The sequence below is a fragment of the Lepisma saccharinum genome, chromosome 16 (genome assembly GCF_977018435.1).
Source record: "Lepisma saccharinum chromosome 16, izLepSacc3.1, whole genome shotgun sequence".
Lineage (NCBI taxonomy): Eukaryota > Metazoa > Arthropoda > Insecta > Zygentoma > Lepismatidae > Lepisma > Lepisma saccharinum.
The window spans coordinates 5,851,080-5,864,366 of NC_139244.1; the positions used below are offsets into that span (position 1 = coordinate 5,851,080).

Consider the following 13,287-nt stretch of genomic DNA (forward strand, 5'->3'; position numbering starts at 1 on the left):
ATGTAACAATGTGCACCGGGAACTACATTTTTACCTTTAAATACACTGTAGTAGTTACAGACCCGGTTCTTTGTTGATTTGATTTGGTGTTTTAAGTCCACTTTATGCACAGTAAGGCTAATCGGGACTGGACCTACAGTTTAAAGTGGGATCCGAACCACTTGTGCCTCCACCGGGTATCGAACCCGGGACCCCTTGATTACAAGGCCCGGTTCTTTGTAAAGTATTTCATGTTACTTGGGGGAAAAAGAGTGTGTTAACTGCTAAATCAAAAAGTCTGGAATAGGTCCTAAAAATCTTAAGTCAGGCTCAAAGTCAGCTTCAAAAAATCTTAAAATAGTTCAAAATTCGTGAAAAATACTGATTAGGTACAGTCACCGGCAATGAAAATCGGACATCTACGTATATCCTGAAATACACACTATATTTCATAACGTTATGTGTGTTGCCTAACACTACGGCAGTGGCAGAACTTACCTTTGGAAATTTGCTATTAAAATCCACTCTTCGCCGTATAGTTAGGCAACAGTCTTTTTTCATGTTATCCACAGTCAAACTCCGCAATTTTGTCTGTGAGGATCATCTTGTATGCTGAAAATAATCTTTCAACAAGTCAGTGGTGCAAACTTCAATGCTGAAATGTAAGTTTCCAAGGCGTGAATGCCACAAAGCACCGAAGTGACGCGAAAGTGAGCAAGACCACACAGATCAGACCACTTTGGATCGTACAGGTAACAGTGGCACCAGACATGTTGCTTTGTTTCGAGCTTTGAAAAATCGCCAATCACTGGGAGGAAGGGAAATCGACAGAGAGTACGTTTCAAACACGTTCGGCATTGAATTTTTTCGTTACCAAACAAAGCAAATGCCTGTGTGACATACAAATCCTCTAAAACCTTTAAAAATATATAAAACCTAAAAAAAGGGCTTGATTTAGGCGCATAAACCTAAAATAGGTTCTAACAAGCAAAATAGGTTTTGGGCACTAAAAACTTCATCAGTTCTTGCATTTTTTAACGAGATGCTGACGTAACTTATTATTTCTTACATACTTCTAAAGGAAAAGATAGGTTAACAACCTAAAACCTGAGGTCTGGTGATGACAAATATGTGGAAAGCCAGTACGCATTTCAGTGACGACAGGGAGGGGGGAAGAGGGCAAAACGCCCACGTCCTGTCGACTATTGATAGTGTTGCCCACGGGACGAGACGGGACAGGCTTTTAAAAATTCGAGACGAGACAGCATTTCACAGCATTTCCACGAGACGAGACAGGCCAAAGTCTCGTCTCGTGGGCAACACTAACTATTGATTTCATTTTCGTTTCATTGTTTGTTCTTTGTTATTTATCGTCGCTTTTCTGCTTCCACTTTTTGGCTAATCGCGAGAATAGATGATGATATGAAGTGGCATTCAGAAAGGACCCAAGTAACCACCACCGTTGGGCCAACGTCAGTTTTTACGTGGGAAAGATTGGCAAAGTGATGTCGGTCTTACGTTGGGCCAATGTGGTTGCCAATGTTTGCCCAACCGTGGAAACGTGAGTCAAAATCAGTATTATAAACAACTTTTTTTTAATGCTAAGACAACTTTCATGAGAATGCTGAAAATTCTAGAGTGTACAATAAGTGACATGTAACAGTGTATTTCTTTTCGAATTTTTCAGTCACAGCACATACTGGAAATATAATATATTTTTGATGAAAGTAGAAGCTATTTTTAACTTGCAGTCACTCACCAGTCCTTTGTCAGCCGCCATGGATGAAAGACATGTTGGGAATTGCTATTTCTGTCTTTTGCTGTAGTAGAACAAGAACATTTTTACAGGTATTGTTGTGAAGGTGGTTAAGCAATGTTATGTGCAGACTAAATTCCATGAAAGGTGGAAAAAATTAGTAAACTCTAGAAGGTTTTTGTGCTACCACTTGAAGGTATGGTGCCTTGAAAACAATGATACCATGTGACTGAGAAAGTGCTGTGTATTTTTTTTAAATTTTCATAAATAACTTGAACTATTGTTTACATTTAGCCTCACAATAGATTATGTAGATATCAGAAAACAAACCTATCCATTCTTTAGTTTTCAGTACGTTGGGCCAACGTAATAAAACCATACGTTGGGCCAACGTAGTAAAACCATACGTTGGGCCAACATAGACACCACACGTTGGGCCAACATAGAAACCACACGTTGGGTCAACATAGAAACCACGGCCAAAATTACCGTTGTCCAACGGTATGTTTTTGCGTTGGGCCAACCACTTTTGCTTACTTGGGTACACCCACACCTAGGCCGGGATTCGAACCCGGGACCCGTGGCGTCGTATCACGTTGTGCTAACCACTCCACCGCAGCTTACCACAGTGCTCTCAGCAAACAAGAAAAAGTACATAAGTAAATGTTCTTTTACTCCAAGTGTGTTTTTGCTATTGTATAGGGTGTCCCAACTAAAGCGACGGATTTAATATGCTTAATAGAATACTTTTTTTTTTTTTAAAAAAAAAGGATGACAAGTATTTTTACATCATTACAACGGGTAAATGTTCAGATTTAAGAATGCCAAGTTTGATTTTCGCAACATGTCTTGTGGTTGGGTTGGCAACACTGTTCTTACAAGTTCCTTTATCAGCGATTGTTGCAGCTTATAAGTTGACACGGGGCGTTACACAAAGGAACAACGAGTTTTGATAGAGAAAAATCATTACAAGAAAGTTGATCAAAAAATTTGAGGAAACAGCTTCGACAGCAGACATTAAAACACCGCGCTCTCGATCTTGTCGGGGGACATTTGCCGGATGTCATCTTTCATTCTTAAATCGAACATTTACCCGTTGTAATGATGCAAAAATTGTTGTCATTTTGTAAATATACAGTATTTTCTTAAAATCCGTCGCTTTTATTGGGACACCATTTATTTAGATGTAGTAAACTGAATGTGACTTAACCCGCAAGAATATATTCCCACCCGTTCTGCCTCGACACTCATTGTGTCTGGGGCCGTCACTGGTTGGAAAACAACTGCTTACTATTCCACGGCTTTTCCAGGAGAATGAAACCTTAAGATCATTCGGTATAAATGCATAGTTATCATCTTGTATGCTCTCTGAATTTGCGTGCCAGTTTCTTACAGACCTTTTGTTATCGTTTCAGAGAAGAAGGAAATTCTCCACGATGTGAGCGGGAGATTCAAGTCTGGCGAACTGACGGCCATTATGGGGCCATCTGGAGCCGGAAAGAGCACGCTTCTCAACGTCCTGGCCGGTTTCTGGTACGTATGCATTTCCGGAAGTATATTTCTTATACGTCTGGAGGGAAAACCCACGTTTTCATTTCTTCGTGTCATTCAGTTTCAAGTTTCAAGGTTACTTGTTGCCTTGAAATCGAGACAGACGTTACGAAATGTCCAAACTCTCAGTCAGAATATACTTTATGCGCTTTGGAGGGTAGTCATGAACGTACGTATGACACTTTGGATGTGAGTAAGAATCTTGTCGATTTTCTGGACATATTTTCAGACCCTAAGGGCACCTGTGTGCTGCGTCCTCTCTATCGCTTTACAGAAATAAATATTTCGTTTCACGTAAAACTGAAGTCCGTTTTTATTCATGGCATGCCCCTCAAATCCATCCTACAACCTGGTCTATTCACGTATGCATACAATAGCTTAAATAAACAATATATAACTTGTTAAACCTATTTACATTCTTAATTATGCTATTATATGCCTACGTGGATAGGTTAGGCAGGCCAGGTTTGGTGCTGTTAGCATGTATTTCCCATGGTGCTAATGCTGTCCCTAGCCCCTCGTCATCGACATGTACCCAGTATATATATCATTGTGTTTGTAACATCATTTATCATCATAGTTGCGATTAACCCAATAAGTAAAAAAGGCGACGTAAAATAACCGAAATAGAAAGAACTCAGCTGAAGAACCGTTGCAATTGGCTATTACAATTAACCACGCCCACAGTTGCGATTTCCACGTGGGTTTTGTAAATTCGCTCAGGTTAATCCCGCCTGAGGGACACATTTCGGTGATTGGGAATTCGAACACGAGCACTAAAGTTCCAACTAACTGTCCACGCAACCTTGGTGACAATTCCTTCCTTGCAATTCGGGAAATGGAAAAGTGTTCGAACACCCAGCAGCTGATTTCGCAACGACGTTCACGCGTCACCTCGGAATGCGACTGCCACTTGAAGGCACCGAGGGCAAACAATGTTATCTAATGACCCGCCACTTACGGCTTTGTCTGAAGAGGGGGAAATCATGCTGACGTAACAGGTGGTGGCAGAGAACGTTAGCTTTACGGAGCTTTCAGACCGAAGTGCCAAGCGGCACGTGTAACTTGGAAACGAACCTTCAGAAATGAATGCAACCTTTCGTATCCGAGCGGCACGACAAGCTGCACGCGTTGCCTCGGTCTGCTTGTCGCACATGTGCAGTGAATGCTTTTTTATAGACTGCATTCGTTCAAGTCGCTTGTTGTTTGAGCGATTAAGTGGCGATTACGTAGTAATTAATTTACTTCCTTAGCAGTATAATACGTAAGTTGTAATATGTTGAGAAATTCATCTTCGAGGCTGCTGATAACGGATGATCCCCCCCCCCCCGAAATAAAATTCTGGCTATGGGCCTGGTGGCTACTGAAGAAACTGAAAAACAGCAAAGCTTTGACGTTCCTTTCACATGTGTGTGTATTTTATGTCGAACACACAAGCTCATATAGACGTAGATAATGTTTTGCAGGGGCCCAACATTTGTAGATTTGAATTCACCCCACCTAAATCAAAGGCACATTTCCCAGATCGTGGGGAAATTTTATTCACTAAGCTTATGGAATTTGATAAACTCTCTTATCAAACTACAGAGCATTCCCTGACATTCGCTACGAGACTCGGCGGCAAGCGGCCCGGCGTCAGCGCTTGTCTTTCCTCTGGTGCAACACATTCCTGGCATCTCCGAAGGAAATTGGCATTTGCAAGTTCGTCTACCGTAATTCTCCCTATTTCGCGTACAATAAATACTCTCTTTTAACTCACGGATGGTGTGCGGATTGTCTTTGTATATTTCATTTTTTAGATTTCCCCATAAATAAAAATGGCAGGCTGACATGTCAGGGGACCTAGAGGGATTTTGAAACACCCGTTTCTTGTGAGAGGCGGCGGATAGATTTCCGATGAGACTGTTCTAACCTTTGTCCTATCTCATCGAGTTTTTTTCTCAGTAAGTACACGTGGGTTTTTCTTTCCACTTTTATTCAGAACTGACCCTGTTACTCTAAACTATTTTACGAGGTTTAATATAGTGGTCCTATGTGGAACGGGAACACCAGGAAATTTCGTTGCAAAACGTCGTCCACAATTGCTCTTTCCGAAGTAACACTCGACAAGATAAATCCTTTGTTGTAATGTAAACTTTTGTGGTGCCATATTAAGCCACAATCTTCAACACACGGACACGACACAACACAACTTCCGAGGGAGGCTTATACTGGCGTCAGTCTGCAACGTCAACAGAAAAGGAGAGAGAGCGAAAAAAACAGACTGTAGCGTGCGACCGTCACGGACCCCGTTCACCGGGAAAGACAGCGCTGACGCCGGGCCGTTTGCCGCCGAGTCTCGTAGCGGGTGTCAGGGAATGGCCTATATCTTTTTCATGGATAAAGTGGTAGAAGTTTAGACCTGGTTTCTGTGTTTTATAGTCTTGTAGTTGAAGTAACCAGTGGTCTGAAAGTTACTTTTTAAAAGTAACAGCAAGTTACTTTTACATTTACTTTCTGCTGAAATTTTTCTTGCAAGCAAATTCCACACAATCAATGATCATTATTTCAAATAAAACAAATAGAAACAATGATAGAGCAAAGAGTTTTGCTTGAATAAAAATTCATTGTACAGTACAAGAGGTGAGACAAGAAACTCTCCCACCTGTGTGCTGGGTCGGAAACGCGGCAAGCGCATGCGCGAACTTCCCTTATCGTGCACACAGACAGGGTTGCCGAACGTCATAAATGTTGTGTGAGCACGAAGAAACAACGTGATCGACTTCCTTGTCTTCATTTAAAGTGTGTGTTCGTTTTGTGTGTAATTTTATGTGCAGTGTACTTGCTATAAGGAAGCTTGCAGTTCAGAGAAAGCAAGTAAACCCGATGGACGGAAACTAATCCACAGCCAAGGGCGAGAAATTGTAAATAATGTATATGCATTTATGAAAGACGAGGTGGGCTTTAAAAATCCAATTTTTTTTAACTATTGTTACCCCAATTTCGTACTTACGATACAATTTTAAGCAAAACATACTTGAATATCATAGGAAGTATACTTCATTAGCTACAAAATTAATTTTGTTTCAGGACTCGAGCTCTACTGGTTTTTGAGATATTAAGGTTTCTGAAAAATGCTACATGAGCAAAAAAAGCCATGCGCCATGTTGGAAAAATGGCTGCCCCAGGAGAACAAAATACAATAATTTTTTTTCAACATTGGTTTTGATATCTAGATAGATAGGTGGCCGCGGTGGCTCAGTCGGTAACGCGTCTGACTACCATGCTAAAGGTCCCGGGTTCGATCCCCGGCCGGTTCAAATCCGGGAACTTTTCTAACGGTGGAAGCGGCTCCGGCGCCTACCCAGCGTCGAATAACATGGGTACTTGGGGGAAACCCTGGGGGGTAAAGGCGGTCAGGGGCGTGATGCTGATCACATCACCCCCACTCACGACCGGATCAAGAAAGTGTGGGGCGTTACCCCCACACCCCCTATACGCCTTCATGGCGTGGTGCTATGCACAGGGGAACACTTTACTTTTTTTTATCTAGAAACATGTAGAAACGTATGTACTAAAGATGATTATTTTTCTAAAATGGACATGCAACCAATTATTTTAAAATTGGTTGATTTGACATGGAATGACTCAAACCAAGTCCAATTTTCAAAAGTTTAACAGTATTAAATGAAGGTAAATTATGTGGGGGGGGGGGGAATTAAGTTATACGAGATTTAGAAATATCATACAAATACTACATTTTTTCTATATCTTTTAAAACATTGTTTTTTTTAAGTGTTGACTGCTACTGACATCATCCCTTACTGCACGCTCCATACTATTTTTGATGATACAGATATTTATACCACACAAAAGAAAATGCACAATATTCAATCATAGTGCCTACAGTACATTCCACCCCAAGTGCAAGCAATGAAACTCCCCTTCGTTCCAAAAACTTGGGAGCTGTTTACCTTTGACACATGTGGAGGAAATTTGCATGATGTCATCAAAGTCACAGATTTCTGTCTAAGTGAGAGGTCGCAACAGGGGCAGCGAAAGTACAGATAAAGAAGCTGCCCTGTGAAAGAACCTTCTAGAGTCTAGAGAAGAGAATCTTCTAAATACTTGCCGCTACTTATACTTCTTACAAATAAGATGAAGAAATGTGTTAGCTGTTGTTCATGTTCTGTGAATTTATCCTTCACCAAAGTTGTGAGCAGATTAATATCTGCTGTCTACATTTTTACTCTTCACTGCAAACAAATTACAGAAAATAGTTTTGCCTAATGTCAAGGGGGCTGAAGGCAATGCCAGGGGGGCTGATGGCAGTTCCAGGGGGGCCTGAACTAAGTTACAGTTAGAATTCCTCAAAAAAGTAAGTGTTACTTGTAACTAGTTACTTCGAAACACTAGAACCAACACCTCAGGCCCGTAGCCAGGAATTCCTTGTATGGGGGGCGAAGTCAATCCTAGAGGGGGCAAATTTTTAATATATTGTGTCGCATTGGCAGGGTACATAGAAGCACTTGCCCCCTCCCCCAAAAGAGATAGTAACAGAAAAGGGATGATATCTTGAAACTGCAACGAACAAAAAAAAACTTCGAGCAACATCAAGTAGCAATATTACGATAATGACTTTTCCAGATTGCCAAAGAATATAAAGTTTAACATAAATAGGCTAATAGGGACTGTATCTACTTGATATTTACAGGTCGATAATGTTAATAGATGATTAATATGTACCAACAGCTTTGGGCCTCTCTGCAGAACTGATTAAGGGAGCCCTTTATAAATCATGCTTCATAATGATTTCCTCTAGTTTCCAGTATGCAAGATCTTTACGCACAAAGGAATCTAACGAGAATCCAACAACACCATTGTGTTGTGTTATGCAAGAAGAATCGAATTAATTAAATAATAATTGTTACATATTATCTACACTTTGATGAATTCTGTAAAAATTTGTAATACATTTTTGTACTTGCTAAAACATTAAAACATGGGTCCCTTAGTTCACCACGGACTCTATTTCCTTCAAAGGGGAGACTCTTGCATCACTACAGACAATGTGTGCCTACTGGTTACGTTAACCATTTTGCAAAATATTGTGTGAATTGTTCAGTATTATATTGCTATTTGAAATACACGTTTTGACACCTGACAAACAAATAGGAATCCCTCGATTGATCAATGACTTCTTGGATTACAGTGTCATCATTAATATTTCATATTAAGTTTCATAGAAAGAAATTGTTTTAATAGGGCGGGGGCGCCATGGTATTCTCTTTAAGATTTCTTTTTTTTCATATGTATCGTTTGGCTGCCAGGGCCGACTCCCGTCGCCCCACAGCTATTTATGGCTCTGAACTTGTTCTATAAGAAAAGCAGACATTGCGAGCGAAGCGAGCAAGAAAATTTTACGAAATGTATTTTAATTTGTATAAAATTTGAAAGAAAAATGCAAGGAACACGTAAAAACTAATTCCATCATGAGTATCCAATTGTCCTGCTATTCTTAGATTCTCCTAGTCTTGTTTTTTTACTTCAATGTTTGTTTCCCCTTGAATGGACTTCCGTCCAATGTCGGGGGGAGGGGACAATGCCCCCCTGCCCCCTGTAGTTGCGGCACTGTATATGAGTGTCTCTTCATCAATTTCACGTCATCACTCATTGTTGCGATAAGCTAGATGAGGCAGAAAAGCAACGCTAAGTAACAAAAATCAAATATCCACTCCCTCTCTCTACCACATGAATCACTATTACCAAAAGGTAGACTTTGGAAATAAAAATGTAAGCAGTTCCAAGTTCAGGGCAACACATTCAAGAAGAACATCCGAACACATTAGGTTACCTTTAATACAAGACTACTCAAAATGTCACAACTGTTCTAGATACTGAAAATTGCGAAATCATTATCCGAAGTCTGAATTTGGAAGGGAATTTTTTCCCCAATTCTGATACGACATTATACGGAATCCCATACACCCTAATAAATCACAAAATCAATAAGTGTCTTTGTTATGTTGTTAGAGTAACACATGATATAATTGTAAAGCTTTGTGAGAATTCCAGGTAGGAATGTGTTCTGTATTTTTCACAGGGGGGGCAAAGCAGGCTCTCAGGGGGGGCAGTTGCCCCCCTCTAGCTACGGGCCTGCAACACCTGCTGTTGCACTAGAATTGTAATTACCTGAAATACAGTTCAGTATTTAAATGCCTAAGTTCGATACCTTCCCACCCCCATTGCAATGCCCATGCACACACATGGACGGGATACAGGATAACACAAACCCACAGTGGTTTGTATTGGTTGTGGTTCTAGGCGCCAGAGCCTCATTAGCTTACCGAAATGTTGTGCTGTTACGAGAACTACTTTACTTCATCTTATTATGAGCCTATCAAGGGTGCCTGCAGAGGGGGACCAGATGGGCACTTGTCCCTCCCTCTGAGAAAAACTTCATGTAATTCAAATGGTGACACTGTAGCATGAAAATAATGGATAAGGGGTGCCATGAAAGACAACAGAATAAATGGTCTCTGTTCATCATGGAAAAAAAAATATATTAATCAACACAGTGATAGATGTTTATGGAAAGGAAGGGAGTCAAATCCAGTTTCTATTTAAATAGTGGACTCAAGCCTCAACTTGAGAACAATGCAAAGGTATTTTTAAATTCAATTCCAATTTTATCAATTGTTGAAAAATAATCATAAACGGTAAAAATACTAGTTTTTATGAATGAAGAGGAAGATATGTAATCTTGTTTTACCCCCTTATGCTCAAAGTGTAAATTCCTAGCTTGAGGAGAGGTGCTTTGCCTACTTCGAGGAAAGTGGAGCGATGCTTGTATGGATTAATATGGAGGAAATGCCTACATAAATTATTCCAGTGGGGGATGCTTTATGAGAGTTTTCTTCACTAGGGGATAGCATCGCCTACTTTAAACAGTGTTGCCCCCTCCCCCCAAGGGAAAAAATTCTACAGGCAACCTTGAAACCTACATATATTTATTACAACCCTACCTTTCATCTAGTAACAACCATCTGTAACTATTTCTTATTCCCCGAGGTTGTTACATGTCACATCTAACCTTATTCATTATAGTGTTATCAACATGGTACCTAAGGCACAGATAGCTTGAAAGCAATTTACAGTAACCTAATGCTACCTTAGCCAATCAACTTCCTGGAAACAAACATTATGTAACATCCTCGTTCATGCTGTGGTGTTGACTTAAACAGGAACTTCTTGAAGGAACATGGAATCATGCTTCACCAAGACATTGCCATGCAATGTTTGTCTTGTGTCTCATTGGCATTACATCACAGTTCCTATTTGCATTGCAGAGTAAATGCACAAAATCTAATAATGGAATAATGTACAAAATTACCAACCTCGGGGCGGGAAGACACTAAAATAATCATAAATTATGCTTTTGTGCTATTCTTAGGCAGGACTGGACAAAATTGGACATGCCACTGACTGCACTTGTCACAGCCAACACCAAAACATTCACCAGAATAGTATTGGGTGGTGTCGAGTACATTTCGGATCATTGCACCTATTTCACTACTTTAGTTTACAGTATATTTTCAGAGAGCAAATTTTAAAGAAATGCGTCCACTACCAAGAAACACAAATTGTAGAATGTAACGTAACCTTCAGTACACAACATTCCAACACATTTTACACAAGTCTGCATAAGAGTTATAAGCAGAATAACACATCATGTTACTTTTAAAAAAATCATAATAGATTATACAATTGAGGACAAACTAAACATTTACATTGAATTTGCTTCTATTAAATTGTTACATGATAGAGCAAGTCACTTTCATTTCTTTTGATGAAGAGGTTTTCTTGGGATATCAACCAGGTGATTTCTGGATAGTCTTTTGAGAGCTAATGTCACTCTCATCTTCAAGGATTGAAATCACCTGGTTGATATCCCAAAAAAACCTCATCAATCACTGCCAGGAAAGTTTCAAGAATTATTTCACTTCTTTTGTTACATGAAAGTTTGGATACTTTTTACAAATATTGCCTTTGACAATATCTGTAGGTAGCGGAAGTTGATGAAATGTCATCTTTTTTCTGACATCTCCGACACGATGCCCTATAAATTTACACAATATTACACTTAGTCTAGAACCCAAAAAAGGTTATTTTAAAGTGCATTTTTTGCCAATTTTCACATTTTAGGTAATTTTCCTCGATTTTCGGCATTTTTCCATCATTTTTTGCAATATTCGGTGTATTGTTTTGTCATGTTTTATCACTTCTTTCATTTTGATAATATTCTTGAGTCTTTTCACCAAGGTGAACATAGGCCTATATATATATATATATATCGCAGGAATGCAATTTATATTTAGAAAGCGCTTGTATGTGAGATATTTCATACAATTTCTGATGTTAAAAATTACTTTTCCGACGTACTTTTTCCTGGGGGGGGCGGGCGTGTCTATGAACCCTTTCCCGGACGCGTCCCTGATTTTGGTTTCCCTATTTTTTTATACAATTTAAACAAAAATTGTCTTACGTGGATCGTGATAATTTCTTTTTCTTTACAGTGCCACAGAAACACACCATACTACATCACCAGGCAAAGATGCAGGAAATTAATGCATTTTACACCAATTCATTCAGTGTATACGGCTTTTTCATTAAATTGTTTCCATTGGAAATCCTCGTCGCATATTTTAATTGAATGTGCAAGTGGTATCATTTGGTGCTTTTGTTTTTTTGAAAGCAAGATTGCATTTTGTTTAATTTCCTTTTCATTTCAATTTTTAACCTGAAACTATTACATTTAATGGTAATTTTTTTGCATTTTTACGTCATTTTTTTCCATTTTTTAGGACATTCCATAGGTCATATACCTATATTTTTTAAGTCATCAACTTCTGCTCCCTAGTTATCTGTAACTCTTGAACTGTTTCGTATAAGTAACAATAAAATAAACTTTATTGACTGACATTTTGTTCGGTTTGTAACAATAAATACACATGTGTAATGTACTGAAACATGAGTATTAAGAATATTATTCACTACAGTCTTTTTGTTAGTTGTTCTATTATGAATGTGAGTATGTGGACAATATGAAATATTTAACATTTAAAAAAATAAAATTTATTTTTACATAGGTAAATATAGGTAGTATTCATTTTCTGACAACTGCAAAAGAAATAGTAATAATTCATGAGTTTGTCCAGAATATTCCATCTGGAGCTTGTGAGTATAAATTTAGTTAAAATGACGATAAATTGGGCCTTTGAGAAACAAATTAGGGGGATGTTGAGGAAATTTTGGGGGTGTTAGGGGTGTGTAGATAAATCAGTATAATAGTTTCCTTGAATTTTGAGGAGTTTTAACTTGTAAATTGATTCCGTAATGCTGACAGTAGCTTCTGTTTCGTTTTACATGCTTACATCAAAATGAGGAGAGAAGTGTACACAAAAACAAAGTAAAATGTTCCCTGGATCTAATTGCTGAAATTGAATCATTCAGTTTCTCTGCTTTGCTGACGAAGGCTGATCTGTTTCGTTTCAGCGTGCAGGGAACCGGAGGCGAAATTCTTGTGAACGGGGAGAAGAGGGACCTAGAGAAATTCAAGAAGCAGTCCTGCTACATCATGCAGGACGACGAGGTGCGCCAACTGCTCACGGTGAAGGAGGCCATGATGGCAGCAGCCAATCTCAAGCTGGGACAGAGCATGTCCATGACGAACAAAACTGCGTTGGTGAGTTGGGATTTTACATTGGGTGCGGGCATTGGGAAAGGGGTCAAACAGATCAATTGTATCCCCCAGGAAATTGGCAACAAAAAAGCAGAAAGCTAATTATTTATATTGTTAGTAGCAGAAAAAAGTTGGTGGTTAATATTCGAAGACAATAACAAAGTAAAAATTTAGTGTAAAATATAGGAAGCAGTATATTTTCATATTCTATCACTAGGGAGACAAATTTATGGTAAATAAAAACTGAGGAGAGCGGTAAATAAAATGTTAGATCAGCGGT

General features: G+C 39.1%; 1 protein-coding gene across 1 annotated transcript in view; it reads left to right on the forward strand.

Annotated features, from left to right (window-relative positions):
• Positions 1-13,287, forward strand: part of LOC146000222 (ATP-binding cassette sub-family G member 1-like) — a 66,398-nt gene that overhangs the window by 24,106 nt on the left and 29,005 nt on the right. Inside the window, exons 2-3 of the mRNA XM_083137621.1 lie at positions 3,151-3,268; positions 12,821-13,010. Of these exons, the coding sequence (XP_082993747.1) occupies positions 3,151-3,268; positions 12,821-13,010 (308 nt within the window). The remainder of the gene's footprint in view (positions 1-3,150; positions 3,269-12,820; positions 13,011-13,287) is intronic.